Genomic DNA, 22,279 nt, shown 5'->3' with positions numbered 1-22,279 from the left:
AGTGAAAATGTCTCCAAGATTCATACATGCTTCATGTAAAACTTAATATGTACATAACTATGCATTTTTACTGTACACTGTAAAAAAAACCTTCCTACACTACCTCAGTTCCAATTCACAAACTCCATGATATTAATCATATAGTAGACTGCAGATTCTTCTTAGCTGCTTGTATACTTGCTGATTAAGTGGAAGTTTGCCCAAGAATTCATCATTTTAAGTCATAAAGTATTTTCTTATAGCTATTTGACTAATTATATTATATACCACTGCCTGAGTATAATGCTTTAAGTTACTTTGATAATGGTCTGCATTTTTAATCTATCCCAACCTTACTACTACTTTTCAGCTAAATATCAAAATGCACTATTAACTAACATTTCTTCCACTAGAATAGAGATATAAATTTTCCATCAATATTCACCTGAACTTCTTAATAACTATATGAATTAGCCACCATTTAGGGGTTAATTTTATTCTAAATGAAGAAACATTTTTTCTTTTAGGGCCATACCCATGGCATATGGAAATTCCCAGGCTAGGGGTCGAATAGGAGCTACAGCTGCCGGCCTATGCCACAGCTACAGCAAAGTGGGGCCCAAGCCTTGGCTGTGACCTATACCACAGCTCACAGCAATGCTGGATCCCCAACCCACTGAGAGAGGCCAGGGATGGAACCTGCATCCTAATGCATACTAGTCATATTCATTTCCACTGCACCACAACAGGAATTCCATGAAACAATTTTTTGTTGCTTTTTTGGAGAAATGAATTAAAAAATGATCACATTGGGATAAAAACTCAGGTTTTCTAAGTTTAAATGCTGTAGTCTTTTCAAAACCCTGCCTCTTATCATATTAGAGGGAGAAAGCAAAAGTACTGAGGCTACTTATTAATTAAGTGACCCTGGCAGAATCATCACCTCTCTAAATCTGTTTTCTTGTCAGCAAAATAGTGATCACAAGCCCTGCCAGGGTTATGAAGACAATTAAATGAGACACATTACATAAGGGCTTGGTGGAAATAAATACTTAAAATATAGCTGTTTTTAATAAGTTCTGTCAAAAGCTTGAGGGAATTCATTGTTATATGATCAACACTGAAAAAAAAATCTTGCATTTTGAGAGAGAATGGAATATTTTAAAAGGCTACTACCAATTTCTGTGTGGAGAAATATTTTTGCCTTACACTGACCAAAAAAGACTGGACAAAAAGAACAAGTAAAAGAAGCAGGTGCTTTTCTAAGAGACATTCCTTAGGATCTCAGTTGAAAGGTAAGTACAAGGCAAGTTTCTTGAGCCTAACCCACACCAGGGTTCCTGTGCACCTAAGTAAGCCACCTCTACCTAATGTTGAGGATGACTGGATGGCTTAAGGGACCTAAATGCAATCTTTGCAAAAATATCTCTGATTATAGTATGTTTAGAATCACTAGCATCCCAGGAAAAGACAAGAATATGAGGATTTTTAAGAGATTCCTATTGCTAAAGGAATCCTAGAACTCAAAATTGGAAATGACCTTATCCAATAAAAAAAAAATCATATGAATTGCAAAACAATATAGAAAGCTGTGTTCAAAGTTGTTATTGAAACCTCTAACACTTCAAAGAACCAAATGTGTCTTTCATTAAAAAGAAGCACACAATGTAGTGTAAATGAAGCACTGACGGCTGACTGTGCAAAGATGGTTCTCTACATGAACCAAGTTCAGTCGGTATATTCTCTTCTCAAAGACCAAGGTTCTAGTCCTAGTTAATCATCTGAAAAGAACTGTCTTAGGTGATACAGTGTTCAGGTGAAATTGTGGATAAACTAGTATAGCCACTTCTCATTGCTGGAACACAGGCTTCTAGAAGAGTATTCTAAATTGTGAAGAGGAAGGTGAGTTAGAAGAAATGGGTTTTACTTCCAACTCTGCTAGTAATTGGTTGTGATTCAATGAGCCCAGTTCACTTAAAATATTTAAAACTCTGTCTTCACACCTATAAAATGAAAGAAATGTGCTCCTCAAACTCTAGAGCTAGAAGAGAACCAATGGGATGGTCAAAGCTGTAACTAAGGTCCAGAAGCCACACGGTTAATCACTGGTTGAATCAGAACCAGAATGTAGGGCTCCTGACTTCAAGGTCTGTTTTTTTCCTGCTATGTGTGTCCTCTCTGAAATCTCTTCTAAATTTTTTAAATTGTATTTTATCATGGTAAGAACACCTAACATAAGGTCTACCCTCTTAGCAAAATTTTATGCATACAATACAGTATTGTTAACTGTAGGCGCGATGTTGCAGAGCAGATCTGTAGAACTTACTTATAAAATTGACACTTTATGGCTGTTGACTAGCAACTCACCATTTCTTCTTTTCCCCAGTCCCCAGGAACCACCATCCCCCTCTATGATTTAATGAATTTGACCATTTTTAAAAATTTTACTGGAATATAGTTGACTTATAATGTTGTATTAGTTTCCAGTATATGACAATGTGAATCAGTTTCCACATGAATATATCCATTCTTTTTTCATATTTAGGTTATTACAAACTATTGAGTAGATTTTTCTATGCTATAGAGTAAGTTCTTGTTACTCATCTATTTAATTTAATTTAATTTTTTTATTTTTTTGCATTTTTAGGGCAGCATTCATGGCATGTGGAGGTTCCTGGGCTAGGGATCGAATTGGAGCTACAGCTGCTGGCCTATGCCACAGCCATAGCAACTCAGGATCTGAGCTGAGTCTGTGACCTACACCACAGCTCACAGCAGCACTGGATCTTTAACACACTGAGTGAGGCTAGGGATCGAACCGCAACCTCATGGTTCCTAGTCGGATTCATTTCCACTGTGCCATGACAGGAACTCCCTAATCATCTATTTTATATAGTAGTGTTTATATATTATTCCAACCCTTCCAATTCCTCCCTCCTCCCAACGGTTTCACCTACGGTAACCATAAAACTGGTTTTGAAATCTGTGAGTTTGTTTCAGTTTTATAAATAAGTTCTTTTGTATCATTTTTTTTACTAGATTCCACATATGAGTGATATGAATTTAACTATTTTAGATAACTCATATAAATGGAATCATGCAGTATTTGTCTTTCTGTGACTGGCTTATTTCACTGAACAAAATGTCTTCAAAGTTCATCCATGTTACCACATACTACAGGATATCTTTCTTTTTTAAGGTTGAACAATATTCCATTGAATGCATATTCCACATTTTCTTTACATATTCAATCAAAACCACAATGAGATGTCACCTCATATCTACTAGGATGGCTAGTATCAAAAAGACAAGTTTTGAGGAAGAAGTGAATTTGAAATCTTGTACATACTATTGGTAGGAATGCAAAATGGTTTAACCACTATGGAAAATAGCATGGAAATTCCTCAAAAGATTAAAAATAGAGCTGCCATATGACTAGCAATCCCATTATGTGTACCGATCCAAAAGAACTGAAATCAGGATTTTGAAGATATGTTAGCACCATGTTTATTGTAGCACCCTCACAAAAGCAAAGACGTGGAAAAAACCTAAATGTCTTTTTAAATTTTTTTAATTTTTTTCTTATTTTTTGTCTTTTTGCCTTTTCTAGGGCCACTTCCCTCGGCATATGGAGGTTCCCAGGCTAGGGGTCCAATCGGAGCTGTGGCCACCGGCCTACGCCACAGCCACAGCAACTTGGGATCCAAGCTGCGTCTGCAACCTAAACCACAGCTCATGGCAACGCTGGATCCTTAACCCACTGAGCAATGCCAGGGATCGAACCCGCAACCTCATGGTTACTTGTCGGATTCATTAACCACTGAGCTACGACGGGAACTCCATAAATGTCTTTTTTTAAAGAACCATTTATTAGGGACTTAATGTTGTCTGGGCACTTACCAAAATTCATGGTCTTATTTTTCTTTACTGAGATATACAACTTATTATATTTTCATTTTATAGATTGAGGAAACAATCTCAGTGAGGATAAGGAGCTTAGTAAATTTACACAATGCTAGTAAGTGGCATGGCCAAATTTTCACAAAGATATATTTTTGAGCGTTATCTCCACCAGACCAAGCTGCCTCAATTATTTATATATTAGTATGACTTTAAATTAATGAATCCCCTATCTTAAATGCATTTACAAAACAAGGCTTAGCTCTATTGAAAAAATAAAAGACTATGTTTTGTTAGAAGAAATATATGCAACAACTTGGTGGAAAGCAATTGTGGCAAGAGCTTTTTCTAGAACATTAATATTAAAGGGCAAAATAAAGTGATGTAGCTAAAATTCACTACGTTGATGTTTTCATCAGATCATTTCATGTTGAGTCCCGGATGATTGCTGCATATACACAAACTTTATGTTTTTTGCATTTATGCTCAGAGGCTACTTGTTTTTAAAGGGGTAGTTTTGTTTGTTTGTTTAAATATTAACTCTAACAGTAGCTTGGATTTTTAGAACTAAGTTGCAAAAAATTGTGATGGTCATGCCTTGTGTGTAATAGTCCTCCTCTCTCACTTCTGTTCTCATTGTCCACCTTATTATCTGGCCTTTCATGGTACCTGGTGTACAAACACAAAAATATGTGCATATTACAATATGTCCCAAATGAATGAATGATAATTTAAGAAATAAATATATGACAGTTGGGAGCAAACAAGACTCTAGAGCAACTAAGACCCTAGATTACTTGGACCTTAATTAATTAAGATTATTCCAGGAATATTAGTTGACTATATTGTGTAAAATATCATTGCAGTGATGTACATCTTTATCCAAGAAGCCAAAGTAAGGCAGAGGTGTGGGACAGGAGTATCTACTTCAGCAGAGTATCATAGCTAAAAATGTTCTGGGTCACACATATGAATCAATTACCAGAAAAGCTAAATTTTCCTTCAACGTAATAAAGTCAAGTACACTTTGAAAGATGTTGCTAACTCTCTTGGCTACTAGACAAAAGAGCAAAGGGATCACTCTATCAAATAGTAACCTCCTGCCTGTGGGAAAAACAAAGGAAACACAAAAACCTCCTCAGAGTCAATGAAGTGATCCATAGAACACCAGCGAGGTATCATCAGCCTCTTTTACAGTATTCACTATTGTTAAAACATGATGGAAGCAAAATGTGGGGGTCTGGTCCTCATAATGATTTCTACTCCAAGACATGAACCATTAAAGCACACGGAAGACCCTCTCAATTCAAGCTCCCAAACCTCTGAACTGATAGAGTTGCTCTGGGTTATGGGCCATTCAGAATTGATTCTAATTTCTCTTTGAGTCTGACCAGAGGGTTGGCTCCATTTTTTGATGCCTCTTTGGTTTTCCTCAAACTCCCTCCAAAAGCCCCCACCTCTCTGAGAAGTTTAGTATGTGTATCAGAGTACCTCGGAAAAAGAAACATTATAAATGTAAGGTAAAGTTGTTTTCCAAGAGCACTGGTCTACTTAGTTACAAACCTCTTTGAAAATCCTTTAACATTCCCTTCTGGGAAAGCCTCTTTGCCCTTTAATAGTATCAGCTAATCATGGCCATATAATTTCCAGAGCTCATATTTGTGGGAGGAGAATGGCTGGCACTGGTGTGCTCATTCCTATGATGGTTTTCTCTTTCCTTTATTTCCTGAAATTATTCAGTCTCTAAGCTAATTTTTGAAAGTGTGCAGAGGTACTTAGGAAAGCTAGAAGCAGAGATGGAAACCTGAACATTGCACTGACATCATTCTATGCTCGGCACATATGGCACATCACTAAGGCAATACCAACTGAACACACTGGTCTATTCTAAACTCTTGGTGGCTTTAAGTAGCAGTCTTAATTACAAGCAGGCTTGCTTTTTTATCATTTGCAGTCACACAGTTCTCTGTTTATTTAACTAGGAAAATACAATTTTCCTGGGGAGGAATTTTCAGCATTTATATTTTTAAGTACATGAAAAACAAAATGGGATTCTGCAGTGATCTCAAATCCTGCTTCTCATATGCATTTTAAAAAAAAATCCTCATGATAATCTCTGCAACTGGGTCAGCTTGCACAAAGATGCTCAGGGTAACCATGAGTGCTTTCAGCACCCTGCAATCCTTGTAAGTGACACCTCATAATAGTGCAAATGAAGCATGGCATGATGAGAAAATGAAGAAGAATGAACCTGGATAGTCAACCCAGCAGTTTTCAAAACATAGAGGGTAGACTCAATTTTATTCCCTAAAGTACACCACACATTTTTTTTTTTAACACATTCAAGCACATACATGCTTTCCCTATTATGAGAAAAATGTCTCATGACTTCAAGAAATTCTAGTACAAGCACACAGGGCAGCTCATGTGTTCATCTCTAGATGTATATTTTCCAGAGTCTCAAATTTTGAACCAAACCTCATTTACACCTGCCTCGATTTTCAGCCAGGAATTTATCATATTGTCATTCACCTTTGTATTTTCCCTTCACCCTCATCTATTAGGTTCAAAGATTATTTCCTTGTGGGCCCTTTGTCTAATTAGCTGAATATTCAGGGAGTTTACTGACCCAACAAATTCAACATCACCTCTTTCTTATTAGGTTTCTTTTAAGCCATCACCCTGCCTGCCCTGCTCTCAGCCCCTCTGCATCCCCATTTCACTCACAGCTCTCCATCTCCCCACCCTCACAGGCTTATTTCATCCTTAATGTTCCTCGGTGGTTCCCTAGCCAGAATTTATTCCCTCTTTTCAAGGGAGTGAAGAGATGAAGTATGGAAAACTCAAACCAGCTTTTATTCAGCAGAAGTTAGTTACTGACAGGTAAGTTTCCTACTTTGAAAAATTTAAAAGAGAATCAGAAAGCTTTCTCCAAAAATATGTGTCAGATGGGTGGGGAGAGTTTCAAAAACAAATAAAAATAACCATACAATGGAACCTTCGAAGGAAAAGAGAGAAAGTTTTCGGACCCAAAAGAATATTACCAACTGCTGCTCACATACAATTTCCTCCACTATCTGGCTTTTCTTCTTCTTTTCAAAAGATAGGGAAGCCTGGTTTTTCATTCACATAGGAAACAATCACTATATTCTGGAGATAAGGAAATGCTTGTAGAGACCAGCAGACGGCGCCTGATTGGGGTAGAAGCTGCCCTGGTAAGGGAACCTGAGTGCCTGCAGCAGGGCAGGGCCCCCTTAGTCTTCTCCTCTCCCCACAGCCCCCAGGTGCTCTCCCTGTTCAGTCATGTCCCTCAGGAGAGAAGCAGAGCCACAGAAAAGAGGTTAATATGCATATGAGATTACTAGCCCAGAGCTTCCCACTAGTACAATTAGACACCCCATCACCTCACATATCCCCATCTAGCTCCTGGCACCCACCCACCCACACTCTGTCTGCCCTTCCTGCACCCAGGTTTACTTCCCTCCCAGGGACTCACACAATTTTGCACAAAGGTTGGGCAGGGGGTGAGAACTCCACCCAGGAAAGGGAGCAACAAACCCCCTGGAATGCTATATGCAAGTGGTGAGAGCAACAGCAGCTCCTTGCTGTTTCAGAGGGATCCAGCCTGTCACTCTGCTAGAAAGCCCCCTCTGGGGGTATCACTTTTGTCTCCATCCCAGCTACTAGAGAGTCCTTGAAAGGGAACTGGGAGAAGGAAGGGAAGGGATTCCTGGGGCCATTGTGAGGTGTGTCTCCGCCACTACTAAAGCAGATGCCAAGGGGATTTGTTCTCTTCAGTTGGGCTAGGCGCTAGCCTCTCACATCTAACCAGAATTTTCCCCAATTAGAAAGCCTGTCCCTGGTTAAGGGGGCCACCCCAGTGTAACCAGAAGCTGCTCAGGAACGAGGAATTACCTAGGGAGAGGGGCAAAGGATTCAAAGAGGGACCAAGTGTGAAAGAAAAGCGGCCCTCCAGGCAAAAGCAGGGGAAAGGGATGTTAAAAAAATAATAATAAAATTTAAAAAAAAAAGTGTCCATAACTTTCACCCTGCTTTTTAAAGTAGTGGACTTTAACGTTGGGGGAGAAGAAAAATTGGGAATGGGGGAAGACTCAAACAGTTGCTATTTTAGTTACTGGAAATTCAGGGAATCTGAAATAGGCATTTATCTGAAGATACCAAGAGCCTAGCCTCACACAGTTGGTCATTCCGGAGAAGAAATGTGCCAGCCAAGGCTTTTCTCCACTCTCTGCTCTTTACAAAGGAATTCCAGGTGAGGGGAAGAGCTTCTCTTTGCTCTAACTTCCCCTCCTCCAGGCAGACTGCCTGGCTTAGACTAGGCAGCATTGACCCACCTGCCCTCCTTGGGAAGCACTAAACTCTGCAGAAGAAAGAGGCAGGACGTCCCTTATCCCAGCAGCCTTCAGACAGGATCCAAAAAGAGTGTGTCTAAGTGTATAGGGTGGGGGATAGGGAATAGCGTTCAGAAGATCCCTCGGAACTGGGTAGAGGCTGGTAGGTATTAGAGAGGTTGCCTCTATTATCCTCCTGCCTTCTCCAATTAAGGGAAGAGGTGGGGGGCAAATGGAATTAGCCTCCTGTTGAGTGAGTCCCAGGACCTACCATACACTGTCTATGCAGTCTGGGGACTTTTTGGAGAAATGTGGGAGCTGGAACCTCTCCTTCCCCTAGACCAGGGAAAACGGGCAGGAGGTGGGGCAGCACACACAGCACAGACAAAAGGTTCTGCAGAGCCCTCCTCTCTTGGAGCTCAGGTCCCTCTACGAACACCGCTCACCATTCGGCCACACATAGTGACCTTCTCCGCTAGTAACGCCCCCTTCTCGCGGGGCCCAGGCGCCCGGCCAGGGATGGTCCTTTAATAGGCGACCACGTCCCTCTCCCGCACCCTGACAAGAAACGCCCCTCCCACCCCTCACCACAAACACCAGCAACGCCTTCCCCCAACCCCTTCCTATTGTCTTCAAAGAGATAAGTGGCTCCCACCAAACACACCCAAATGCACCTCCCTTTCTCCTGATCCCACTTCTCCGAGCCTTAAGGGCAGAGAAGCGAGCGCAAGGTGGAAAGAGAAGGTGAGGGAGTAACCCACGAGAACTTGGCTTCGCAGACCCACCGTGTCCGCCTCGCAAGGATGCCGGTGACCTGTAGATTGCAATAGGCACTGAATGATGCTTGCTGCTGCCATGGAAATGGTGGATGTGGTGCGCTCCCAAATTGGACGCCCCCCATGCCACTCCTAGGAGGCCGCTGAGGGTGAGCGGGACTATCCAGAGCAGGGCCAGGCGCCCCCCTGCGCCGCCACCGCTGCCGCCACCGCCCCCGGGTGAGCCCAGCTCGGCGCCGCACCGGAGCATCCTCTGGTACATGGCGGGGCGCCCGAGGGGCAGCCGCCGCGGGAGGCAAAGTTTGGGGCGCAGGGAGGGGAGAGGACGCCGGGGAGCTGGCGGCTCAGGGTGGGCTGCGGGGCCGGCCACCTCACCGTGCCAGGGCACCCATTCTCTCCTTCCTTCGGACAGTCTTCTCGGGGTCCTGGAGTCCGCCGTGCCTTGCACCCCAAAGAATCCGAAACATAGCCGAGGCGAATGCAGCTGATGGGGGCTTGTCCGGAAAGGCAGCCCCGGGAAACAACAAGCACGGAGCAGGAGGCTGCTCCCAGATTTCCAGGGCTCCAGGTTCTCGAGATACTCCCAAAGAGTTTCGGCGAGAGTGCGTGCTGGGGGGTGGGGAGCGGGGAAATTGTTTAAAGCTCCTCCCGGAGGGTCCTCACTTCTACATGACAGCCGTCCACCAAGAATCCACTAGGTAAATCCATTTAGCATTGTGTGTAGGGACTGGGAAGGCCACTTCTCCGGCCCAACCTCCTTTCAAGGGAAAAGCAGACCCCATGGACTCGAGGCGCCCCTTCCCTCCATTCCGCCTGGGCCGGCTTGCCAGCTCTCGCCAGCCTCCTCCGGGCAGCGCGCGGAGCAGCAGCGCGCATCGCCTGCTCCCGAGGCAATCTCCGCGTCCGCCGCCTCCTGACACTTACGCCGGGCGAGGGGTTCAGAGGGAAGAGTGCACCCTTATGAAAGAAATGGGGATTGAATGGGGGAAAGAGCGCTGGGGAAAAGAAGAAGCAGACAAAGGAGCAAGGCAGGGTGGGGAGGGGGGGGGGAAGAAACAGAAAAAGAAAAAAGAAAAGAAAAGAAAAACCACACACGCTGGCGAAGCGAGGGGCTCTATGCAAATCTGCAGTCTCCAAACAGCAAATCACTGAAGCTCGGATGCAATGCAGAGGACGAGCCTATGTAACGAGGGAGGCTGGTCTAGCTAGCTTCCCACAAATATCGCCCTGCTTTGCCTCTCTCAGGCATTCTCCACACATCAAAGGGACACGTGTACTGCGATGTGGGGAACACCTAAAAAGCAATTCTCCCCCCTCTGCCAGGTGAGCCCTCGGTCTAAATTACAACGACAAATGGCACCCTTCCCCTACCCCTATGGTTTAGATGTAACCAGTGTCTTAAAAGGGAAAGAATTCGGCTCTTTTTATTGGACCAAACTTGTTCTGCCAGGTGTTCAAACCCCATCTGCTAAATACGGCTTGACACCATCTACTCAAGCATCAGTTTTGATGATCTGTTAATTACACATATTACTTATAACAAAGTCTTCACTCCCACTACAATATCATATTTCATACAAGGCAGTGGACGTGTAGGGAACCAAAATACACTAGGAGGAAAAAGAATAAGTGAACTTGGCAGCTCAGGGAGAGTCAGATAAAGGGAGAAGAAAAGAGAAAGGAGACAGATGAGAAAGATGAAAGAAGAGAGAAACAGTATGAATGAGATCACTTGTGTTTTTGGCAAACATTTTAGGGATCTTTAAAAACCCCAAGATCTCTACAGAAGCCCAGCTATGATGATCTTTTGTAAGAGTGGAGTTCTGCCATTCTCTCATTGTGTTTCATAAGGAAAACAGCATCAAGAAACAAAAATTCCTAATCCCTTGCCCCCAAGGAAGAGAGGACATTTATATTCTATTGGTGGAATGAAGAATCCTTAACTGAAAGTCACGTGTCCTGGAAAAAGACCAGCAAAGCCAACATACACCTAAGAGTAAAAATTTAGCACAGCAAGTGTACTTAGCAAGGAAGACTACAGTCGCTGCAGGCTAGCAGACAGAATTTGAGACTATGATTGAACCGGTTCCCATGTTTCTAAAAGATGATAAAAACCATGACATGTGACTGGCTGGACATTTTTTGTTTTATTCATATTTAAAGACAAAGGAAAACAACTCTGAATAGGCACTACTTCTCACAAGCTCCTCACACTGTCTATATAATCCCTTCTATCAACAAATATAAAGTCATGTACTGCAAAGAAAAGAAAAATAGTTCTAGGAGGATTTAATTCAAATTGGCTACTCACCCAAGTGATCATTTAGACATATACTGCTGCCTAGTTCATTCAAAGAAGCAACTCTCAGCCTCTGATGTCACTATGTTGCCAGTGTCCAGGGGCCACTAAATCAAATTTGCAGCAATCCAACATCTCACCTTCTCCCCAAAGGTTTATTTTACTAAAAATAACTCAGTAGTTCACTAACTGAAACAGCTTAGCCATGCTAGAGAAGGTGCTTTTATCTACTTAAATACACCATGTCTCCCCACTTCTCACAGCTGCTCAAAGGCAACAGAACCCAAATCCAGTACTTTCCCCTGTCCTGTTCCCACTTTTATCCCCAGGCCATTTCCTCTTCATTTTTTTAAAAAAATTTTTAGCATGTATATTTAATTCATTAGTGAAGGGTTGTGAATATTCATCTTTAAAATATCCAGTAAGCTAATATCCAGTAAGCTTCAAAAGGGGGAAAAAAAAAATCACTGGATGAAGAGGTGGGAAACCTGGGCTGCATTCTTGAAACTGTCATTTCCTGGTTGTGTCACATTAGTTACTTAGCCTCTCCCCAAGACTCTGTGGCTTCCTTTATAAAATAGTCATGTCCCTGTCTTTTCTAACAATCCCATGGGGCAGGAAGAATATAATGCAATATTTAATGTGAAAGTGCTTTAGATTGTCAAATGATCCTCACAGGGAAGGCAGTCTGTCTCTCCTTCCACATAGGTCTAACATACTCAAGCTGATCAGCCTACACCATTCCTTCAGTTCCCTTCCATCTACAGGCACGTAGAGCATTGTACTGTTCTCTGATACCCTCGTCTATGGTGTTGATCTGTCCTTCCCTTCCTAACTAGATGGTAGATCCTGAAGGGGAGAAGAGTCAAATCTTCATCTGTACTCCCTCTAGTGCCTGGCATAGTGAAATGTAAGTTGGTCTCTTAATGCACACAGTCCACTGCCATTATTTGCAGAAGTTGTGGTCTATAAAGCCACTATGAATACTGAATTAGGGAATTCAGAACCATTGTTCCTATGGGTTAGGATCCTCCAAGCCTCTGGTCACAACATTTTCATCAACAGATCAATATATAACATTATTGTATGTTTGTTTTCTGTTGAAAAACTCTTATTGAATAGTCAATTCATTAACCCTGAACTCATAGTCAACATCACCATAACTTAAGCCTAACTGAAATTATCTAACATACTTATTTTCTCCATAAGCAATACCATGGCCTTCTTGGGCTCAGGAATATTAAATAGCACTTCAGCACTATGTTTACGGATTGTGTTCAACAGCAACATCACACACACAAAAAGGCACAAAAATGTGAAAAACGTGGTACTAAATAGACTGCACAAAGGAAACTTGTTTACAGTATGAACTGAAAGAAGAAGGCAGAGTATTGCCTTGTTTGACCTCGGCTGGAAATGTGGATGCTGGGACTCACATATTTTGCCACTCTGGGCATGTCTGTTAATAACCACCTTAGTGCCATGGGTATTGATTTGGGGGTTGCAAATTTTAGTGAGGAGGTGAAGTCATACCCATGAATAATAAGGATTGACTGTATTTGTTACTTCTTGAATTTATAGGGAAAGATAGAGCTGGGACTTTAGGGAATGATTTGTATAAATTAAAGCCACAGGAATAGAGTGAATGTAGAAGGTTCTGATGAATGTTTCAAAGAGCATTCAAGGAAGAAAAGCCCCCCACCCCCAACTGTCTTATATTGTCTCAGGCCTTGGTAGATGAAGGTAGGGTAAAGGAAAGGATAGGCCAGAAAGCTCAGTGTTACTGGAGTCCCAAGGGCTAAAGATGAAATATTTACAGCTGCCTCGAAAGAAAAAAAATCATAGCTGTAGTGTTTTCAGGCAGATGTCTAGGGCACCTTTGCAATACCTAAGAGGTTCTGGGGTGTATTATGTGATACTCAGGCTGCAATATTTGTTATAAATGGTTGTAATTTGGTGGAACAAGGAGCAAGTCTCTGTTTATAGGTGGAGAAAAGTCTGGTGAGCAAACTCAGGACTAATCTGGATGAAGCAAAAAAAGCTTGTGCATATTCTTCATGTCTCATCAGCTGGTCAGTCCTTGTGGTTTGAAGTACATTATCTACAGGAAACTGAGGCAGCACTGACGAATTGTTCTTAGGTGAGTAAAAAATTTGTTGGAGGAGACAATGGAGCTCAACTGACTGTAATTTCCTCTTAAATATTTCAGCTTGGATAATGTGATAGAAATGTGTGTTAGTGTTGCTCTGTTTCAGGAGAACCAGTTGCCTTCGCCAGGAATGTATGCTCCAATGTCTTAGCCAGAATTGAAGTTAGAGGTCACTTCTTCTTCTTTTTTTTTTTTTTTTTTTTTTTTTTTGTCTTTTCTAAGGCCACACCCATGGCACATGGAGGTTCCCAAGCTAGGGGTCTAATCCGAGCTGTAGCCACTGGCCTAGGCCAGAGCCACGGCAACACAGGATCCGAGCCGTGTCTGCAACCTACACCACAGCTCAGGACAACGCCAGATCCTTAACCCACTGGGTGAGGCCAGGGATCAAACCTGCAACCTCATGATTCCTAGTTGGATTCGTTAACCACTGAGCTATGATGGGAACTCCAGAGGTCACTTCTAAAAGTCTTGAGTTATCATCATCTCCAATACATGACGTGTCTTTGCTCATTAATCATAATGTATGTTGGAAACCGGTTCTTGTCAGTGACATAAATGGCTTATTAATTGGTTAATGGAAGTGAGGAATGGGTTCTCTTTGATGAAATTATTAACAGTCAAGATAAGTTGACTGGCCAAAATTTTTATAAACATGCTTTGCCTTTATTTGAATAGAGTATGTTAAGCTAAGAGGAGGTTCACCCTTTATTGTAAGGAATGGTGCCATAATATTAGTAATAATAAGAACTAACAGATTTGTAACTGTCATAACTCTGAGAGGTGTAAATGTACTTGCTCATTTAATCATCACATAACCACATGAAGTGGATGCTATCATTGATCCCTAACAAACGTTAATCACCTAATTCTGCCAGATGATGATGTGGATGCTGCCACAGAAATACTGCCATAATTGCTCCAAAAACAACGTACTTTCAAGACATTTTTCTGGGACCCAAACGAACCAAGAGTTGAAACTTCATCAAGCTTCAGAACAGGCTGCCAGATTTTGTACATATTTATTAATAAATGTCTGTGTATCAGAAATTGGTCTGCATCTTAAATCTACTATACCCTGTGAGAACAACTGGAAGAGTAGTTTACCTTACCTGCCTCTGACAACTGTAGTACCAAGATCTACCAGAAAATCTAACAGTTGTGCACAGGAAGTTGTTCTAGATGCATTCACAGCTGATGCTTTATAATGAACAACAAGACAGGTAGCCAGCATCAGCAAACAGTGTTAAAAAGTGGGAGATGAATTTGAAAGCTGAGGGGACAAAACAAAAGAAATGGAAGGAGAGAAAAGAGTGAATGGAAGGGGACGTGTGCACAGCCATGGATAAGGACAGGCCATTTCAAGCTATTTTTTTTTTTAATGTATTCCTAAATTCAACCCTTTGTCTCAAGAAATAGGATACTTGTCAAGCAGACACTTTCAACCTTTTCATGTTTTTCTTAAAACTTAATTGGAAGTTGTTACAGCTCAGTATTAAGCTATTTAAATAGAACAGAAGACACTAACAATGGCAGAGAGGAAGTATATTAAAACGCACAGGCAGCACCAATCTTTTAAAAATTAAAAATGAGAGTGTCAGCCTTGCATTTTTCATTTCTAGTGATGTCAGCACAAAGAAAAAGATAAAGAGACCCCACAGATCCATCTACTTGCATCTCTGAGTTGGGATTGAGGGAGAATAAAGAAAGAGAGATTCAGGAGAGGATGCTGTCTGTGAAGGTGTAAAGACAAACCTCTGATCATGTTATCTTTCTGGGTTATTTCAGGTCCTTAAAGGTGTTCTGAGAAAACATAATAGATCAGAGAGTAAGGACACTGAGGAAAAAGGCAGGAAAGAAGAAAGGAAGGAGGGGGAGGGGAGTGAGGGAGGGATGAATGGAAAGAGAAAGAAAGAAAGGAAAGAAAGAATAATGAAAGAAGGAAGAAGAAAGAAACAAAGGATAAAGGAAGGAACGAAAGAAACTAACAAAGAAACAAGGAGGGAGGGGGCAGGGAGAGAGGAAAGAAAGAAAAAGAAAGCAAACATGTCAAGGCTAAAAGCATCCCCGTAGATTTTGTGCAACCTCTTCAGAGGATAAACTTAAGGCTCACAGAATTAATAATGTTAACCAAAATTCAGATATATTTATGACTTGTTTATCTGGAAGAGCACTTTCATCTCTTGCCACCCATGATCCAGTCAACATAGATGGCAAACTCGGTCAAAGTACCTATTACCTAGAACCTCCTCATTGACATAACAAATGAGGGTGGTAGTAGGAACCCAACATGAGTCAACATGATGCCCAGTTTACTCAAAATAAATTAAAGCTTGCATCTGATTTGTGAAACATGAATAGATTTATTCAGTCACATTTAGTTGTGTTTAGGACTAGAGCATTTTAGTCGCTCTTTTCTCTTGTCCTTTTTAATAAAAATTTCATTTATGATATCCTACATAAAATCTGTTGCCTGAGCACCAATGCAGGGTCATGTAAGTTTCATTATTGACTGCATCTTTAAGCGTTGTGGGCATTGCTTTGACACCAACCAATCATATGCTACCTTTTCATCACCGTCATCTTCTGTTCTTTGTATAGTTACTTAAACAAACTTGTGTTGCTGACAAACTCTCCCTAGGCTCAGGTCATTTGATTTTAATGTGTTCATAATGTAGAGGGAGAACATGTGGCTTGAGTGCCAGATTATAAGTTTGAATCTGATTCGGTCATTATTAGTCATGTGACACTGGGTTTAATGGACCCTTGCCCCAGTTTCCTCATCTGTAAGATGATTATAACACTGTGTAATGGAACTGGAATAGGCCCTAAAATATTTTAAGCTCTAAATATGTTACTGTCATTTATTCATGTGTACATATTTAAGATAGTGGCTAAAGACATAATGATAATGAGTTGCAATATGATTTTTAGTTTAGCCCTATTTCAATCTCTTCCCAATCAAGTTAGACCACCTCCCCGATAATTTCTTAGTTCAGTCTCTGTTTCTGTAAATGTGTGGTGTTCTAGTGTGCCTGAGAATCAATCACTAGAATGGCTTGATAAATCCCAGACTGCTTTGCTTTTGATTCTCTTGATCTATAGAGGGACCTGATAATTTGCATTTTTAACAAGTTCCCAGGTAATGCTCATACCGCTGGCCCAAGGGAACTAGATTTTCAGAACCACTGTTCTGTCTGAATGTCAAAGTCTTTAACACAGGTTTTATTAACCAACACAGGGACAGCTTTCTAATTAAGCTCCTTACCAGTGACCTCAGCTTGCTGGCTGTGTACCCTAAACATAGACAGTAGTGCTGTTCCCAGATCTCTCCTTTAAAGCATTTTTTAAAAGACTTCAAGATGTCTACCATATAAACGTACATGTTCTCTTTTCACACCATGTAACTATAAATTCCTTTTATTCCACTTAGAAAAAAATCTGTTTTCTTTTCCTTCCCGTCTTTTGAATTTGAGCTCTTCTTCAGTGAGCCTGGCCAATGGCTAGAGGCAGGACAGAGCTTCTACAGGACAGAGGGTATTACATTAGGGTTCAATTCTGATGTTACTAATGTCTTAGCCACATGACCTTATGCAGGTGAGAGTGCTTGTTTCCATATAAAATCTAATACTGGCCATCAAAATAGGCACCATTTAAAAAAGAAAAGTAGAGAAAGAAAAAAGTCCCCTTCAGGTCCTGGCATATCAAGTCTTCAGTTTGACCAGCTTCAGCTACAGGAAAGATTAGTGACAAAAAGTGACAACCTGGGATCTGTCTGGCTGCATTCTCCCACACAGTCTATCATGCATATGCATCGCTGCAGAAGAAGGAAACATGGGATTGCTGAGAATGGAAGTAAAGTTGGAAGGACAACTATATAGCAAGCTAGGGTGACAGAAAAACTGAGACATAATTTGCAAATTCCCTAGTAAATACAGATATTCAAATCAAGAACCAGACATCAGGCCCATACCGTGAGTTCAATTTCCTGAATGATGGAACACTTAGAACATAAACCAATTCAATCTATCTTTACGAATCTATGTTCTGCAGCATATGTTGCCATTTGAATTCACTGAAAGGAATTTAATTATGCAATTTGAATTGAATCTCTAAATAGGTTTATCTGGGATTCATAATCTAATCCCCTCCAATTCAGGACAAATATATTAGATTACACATTTTGTCAAGAGTGATATTTTGATGTTCGTACTACAGTTAAGTTAGTGTGACTATCTCAATACAAAGATCTGGTTTCCAGGTAAATCAAAGTTCCTTATCATGGCATGTTATGCCCTTCAAATTTGCCTCCATCCCACCTCTACTATCTTATCTTAATCTCAGCTTCTACCACTTCCCCCACAAACATCCTAGGCTCCAACTACATGAACTTCTCTTCCCTAAACACACTGCATTTTTTCACTTTTGTGCCACTTCCCATGCTATTCCCTTTATAAAAATGATTTTTCCCCCCTCCTTCCTACCTCTGTTAATACCCCATTCATTCTACCAAATTGTTGTGAATATTTCTGAACTCTGCCAGTTATTTCCCACTTTCTCAAGTACAGACTATCACAGAAACCTTTAAAAAATGCCCATGGTATGTAATAGTATATTCATATTATTATTGTGCTGAATGAATAAAGTATCAAAATAACTGGTTAAGTCTATCTCCATATTTAGGAGTTTAAAATAACCCAAACCAGCAAACAAAGGAAATAAATCCTCTTCATTTTATCATTGCAAGGTTTTGGTTAGCTGTTTTACTGCCTAAAATATATAAGAAGTTTAGGCTGAACTTTGATTTGAATGCTAAATAAATTGTGATGAAGAATAAGGGAATTCATTGTCATATTTTCCTACTCATATTATAAACAGATGTCTCTCTTTCCCATGCTGTGTAAAAGGAGAAAAAAAAAATACCACCAAGCAAAGACGCTTGCTGCCAAGTTGAATTGCAGAGCAAACATATATAGCTGACTTATAAATCCTTGAAAATAGGGTTTTATAATGGAAATATTGACACCATTTTAACTATAACCATTCAAATAACATCACTATAGAATTTATCATCTAATATACGTGTTCTGGGATGGATGAGAGACTTAGCTATAGGTGTCAGAAAAACTTCCAGTGGCTCAATTCACATTGAATGATCATTCTATATAGTTCAAATCTCTTAGAATATTTACTTCAAAATGAGTAGCATACACTCCAAAACAGTTCTTAAAAGACAGAATATATTTTTTGATACTTGTATAAAAATATATGACCTACGAGAGGCACTTCCAAAAGTCATTAATCATTAAAAAAAAAAAAACTGTCTTATTTTTCTCTCATGAAAGAATTACTTTCCTCAGGTTTTCTCTGTTCTATTGCAGAGATGATTCCCCCAGAGACCTGTGTGTTTATCTTGACAGGTGTTAGTAGATCCGTAGACCTCTGTGGAATTGTTCTTAGTTGCAGTGAGGTACAGTAGAAAACATTACGTCTACAAACTAATGAACTTACCTTACTGCCTTCTAAATAAAATAAACCACCCATTGAGTAGAATTAATCTACTAATGTCTGCCTAATGAAGCTTTCATTAGGCATATGGTGTAGTCTTCAATATTTAACACATGATAGTTATTAAAACAAAGCATATCTGGTGATTTTTTAAATGCATACCTGATGATTGCATTGTATATTATTTTCAAATGAACTAGAAGAGATTTTTAAAAGCCCTTCTTTGCAAGTTTACAGCTTTGAGCAAAACTTTACACAGCATTAACAATTAAAAAAAAAATAAATAAAAAAACTAAACTACTACACAAGCTAACTAGCTTAACAAGGAAGACTCTGAAATGATATGTGAGACTTTTTTCTTTTCTTTCTTTAGGAAAAATATAGGTGATTTTTATTTTGAAGCAGCTCACATTTGCCAGCATTAGAAAATTGAAAACTATGTAAATTTCAGCAAACGATTGCTTTCCTTTTTAGGTTCACAACAATATTAACCACTGCCATCAGTTAGCATTACCTTCAGATTTGAGAAAATTTGTAGCATGAAACTGTGTTCTGGAATATCACATGAAAATCTTAATCTAAAATGCATTTATATTCAGGAAAGAGTAAAACATACTCTTAAATAATAAAGGAGAATAATAGTTACATGTATAAAATGTGGGGAAGGGGAATCATAAGCATGTTTTCACAGCCCATTTTTTAAAAGGTTTATTGCTTATATGAATCATGTTTAGGGAAGTTGCACATTTTCTATGCTGAAGAATGCTATGTCAGATAATTAAGAAAAAGACTCATACATAGCTACATATTACATATTCGGGCTGTGACAAAACCTTATAATTTATTTCAACTTATTCCTCAGTTATCTGGCTTGCCTAAAATCCTATGCTTCATATTCTTAACAGACATCTGAGGTACTGTGGCTGATTGGTGGATGGAGCTATTGTTTTTATTTTAATTGTCCTTTTTTTCCCCCCCAGTTTGTCAAAATAGTGATGCTGAGGCATTTTTTAACTCAACAGCCTACAGCAACATTAACAGAAAGAAAACAAACATATTAACATAGATATTTCTTGTTTTATATATAACTGAGGTAATATTTTCTAATTTTGGTGGAATAATCTATTGTATAAACATGGGAATTATTTGTGAAAATTAAAGGGACTAAGGGACTATACATAGAAGCCAAATTATTAGAGTACAGATCTATAACCCAATAGAATAAAACTGGACTATTTCAATCAAAGAATCTTAGTTCAGTATGGCTGAGGTAAGTAAAATTTGGAGCAAGGAATGATATTATTTTTACCCAGTGTAAAATGCTCAATCCAATAATAGAACAATTAAAAACAGGTTAGTTGGGCAAATGAAGTTTGAATCCACTGGGTTTCTAGGACTGGAAATTAAAGAAAAAAAATCCAAAATTGGATTGCTAACAGGTCAAGGAATGAAAATACATTACAATTTCCCAGATTAAAAAATAGTATAAAAATTGTATGATTTGTAGTAAGACTTAGATCTTAGATCTTATTTAGACTTGATTCTAAATAGTTATAGAATCCAATAGATTCCCATGACTTACTAGGCAGTATCCATAGAGGAATACCAAGATTCCTTTTAAAAATCAGTGACTGTAGTCACTGTAGTTTTTAAGGGGCAGTGCAGTCCTGGGATTATAGAGCAAGTTATCGGTCTAGAAAGGCAACTGAAGCAACTATTTCTAATTTGTACTCGATATCTACCCTGCCTTCTTCCAGGCAAATTGACCCAATTGTTTTTTGGAGAGAAGAATAAAGTACATAGAATGGCAATATGCTCCACTAAAAACATGTGCTTTCCCTTAATCTCCCATAGTCAGAGGGCCTTTGTGACCCAGTTAATCCTTAGAAAATGTAAATGCAAGTCCTTGGGAAAAGTTTTTGTATTTTTTTTTTCTAAAGAAAGACATATTTGGATAGCATGGTCCCTTCAACCTTTCTGTCCCAAACCTTATTCTTCTTGTCCAGAATGCAGAATCACTGTCCATGGGAGACACCCATTCTGAGATCATGAGATTACAATCATACTCTAAAGATGGAGAAGCAAGAAGATGGAAGCAGCCTAAATATGTGACATTTTCCTACTAGATTTACACTGGTCCTAAATCGCCTACCTCTGAGCTTCTTACTAAATTTGAAAAACAAATAATCCTCTATTTAATCCAATGTATATCAGATTATCAGATTTTGGAAGCTAAATACATGCCTAATATATAACTAATTTCTGGGAAAGATGATTACTTAGGTGAGTAAGTTAGCCATCCTGAGCTCTGGGGAAGAGAAATATTCTAATGGAAAGTTAGTAACACATTGTCCAGAATTGTGATTTTAATGTCAGAATATGCTTTGAATTCCTCCAAAATCACATGCATTCTATTCTACTCTACTCTACTCTACTCTACTCTATTCTATTCTATTCTACTCTACTCTACTCTACTCTCTACTCTACTCTACTCTACTCTATTCTATTCTTTTATGGCCGCACCTGTGGCACATGGAAGTTCCCGAACCAGGGACTGAATATGAGCCACAGCTGTGGCAATGCCAGATCCCTCAACCTACTAGGCCAGGCCAGGGATTGAACCTGCACCTCCTCAGCAACCCAAGTCACCCCAGTTGAACACTCAACCCAACTGCACCACAGTGGGAACTCCAGAACCACATGCATTTTAGAAAGTTAAGGTAATTGCTTTAATACAGGGAGCTCATTAAAAATAACAATTGGGACAAGGGATTAATCTTCAAAATTTATAAACACGTTCTGCATCTCAATACAAAAACAAACAAACAAACAACCCCATCAATAAGTGGGTAAAAATGTTTATTCAGGTCTTTTGCACATTTTTCAACTGGGTTGTTGGCTTTTTTGCTGTTGAGTTGTATAATTTGGTTGTATATTATAGAGATTAGGCCCTTGTCGGTTACATCATTTGAAACTATTTTCTCCCATTCTATAAGTTGTCTTTTTGTCTTCTTTTTGGTTTCCTTTGCTGTGCAAAAGCTTGTCAGTTTGATTAGGTCCCATTGGTTTATTTTCGCTTTTATTTCTGTTGCTTTGGGAGACTGACCTGAGAAAACATTTGTAAGGCTGATGTCAGAGAATGTTTTGCCTATGTTCTCTTCCAGGAGTTTGATGGTGTCTTGTCTTATATTTAAGTTTTTGAGATTATTTTGGTACACAGTGTGAGGGTGTGCTCTAGTTTCATTGATTTGACTTGTGGTTGCCAAGATGGAAGGGGAGGGACTGGGAGGGACTGGGAACTTGGGGTAAACAGATG

The 22,279-nt window shown here is 39.8% G+C and overlaps 1 protein-coding gene across 48 annotated transcripts in view; it reads right to left on the bottom strand.

The window, feature by feature from the left end:
- The window catches only part of NRXN1 (neurexin 1), a 1,114,780-nt gene that overhangs the window by 414,992 nt on the left and 677,509 nt on the right, over positions 1-22,279 (bottom strand). The window contains exon 1 of one of the 48 annotated variants that reach the window (XM_021088281.1): positions 9,017-21,456. The exons of 44 other annotated variants lie outside the window; for them this stretch is intronic. In XM_021088281.1, coding sequence (XP_020943940.1) covers positions 9,017-9,269 — 253 coding nt within the window. In that variant the 5' untranslated portion in view covers positions 9,270-21,456. Of the gene's footprint in view, positions 1-9,016; positions 21,457-22,279 lie in introns of those variants that run through there. 3 more of the 48 variants (XM_021088283.1, XM_021088284.1, XM_021088282.1) reach the window with 3 other exon arrangements.

The sequence above is a fragment of the Sus scrofa genome, chromosome 3 (assembly GCF_000003025.6).
Source record: "Sus scrofa isolate TJ Tabasco breed Duroc chromosome 3, Sscrofa11.1, whole genome shotgun sequence".
Lineage (NCBI taxonomy): Eukaryota > Metazoa > Chordata > Mammalia > Artiodactyla > Suidae > Sus > Sus scrofa.
Note: the sequence above shows the minus strand (reverse complement) of the source record. Positions and strands in the feature narration are given on the sequence as shown.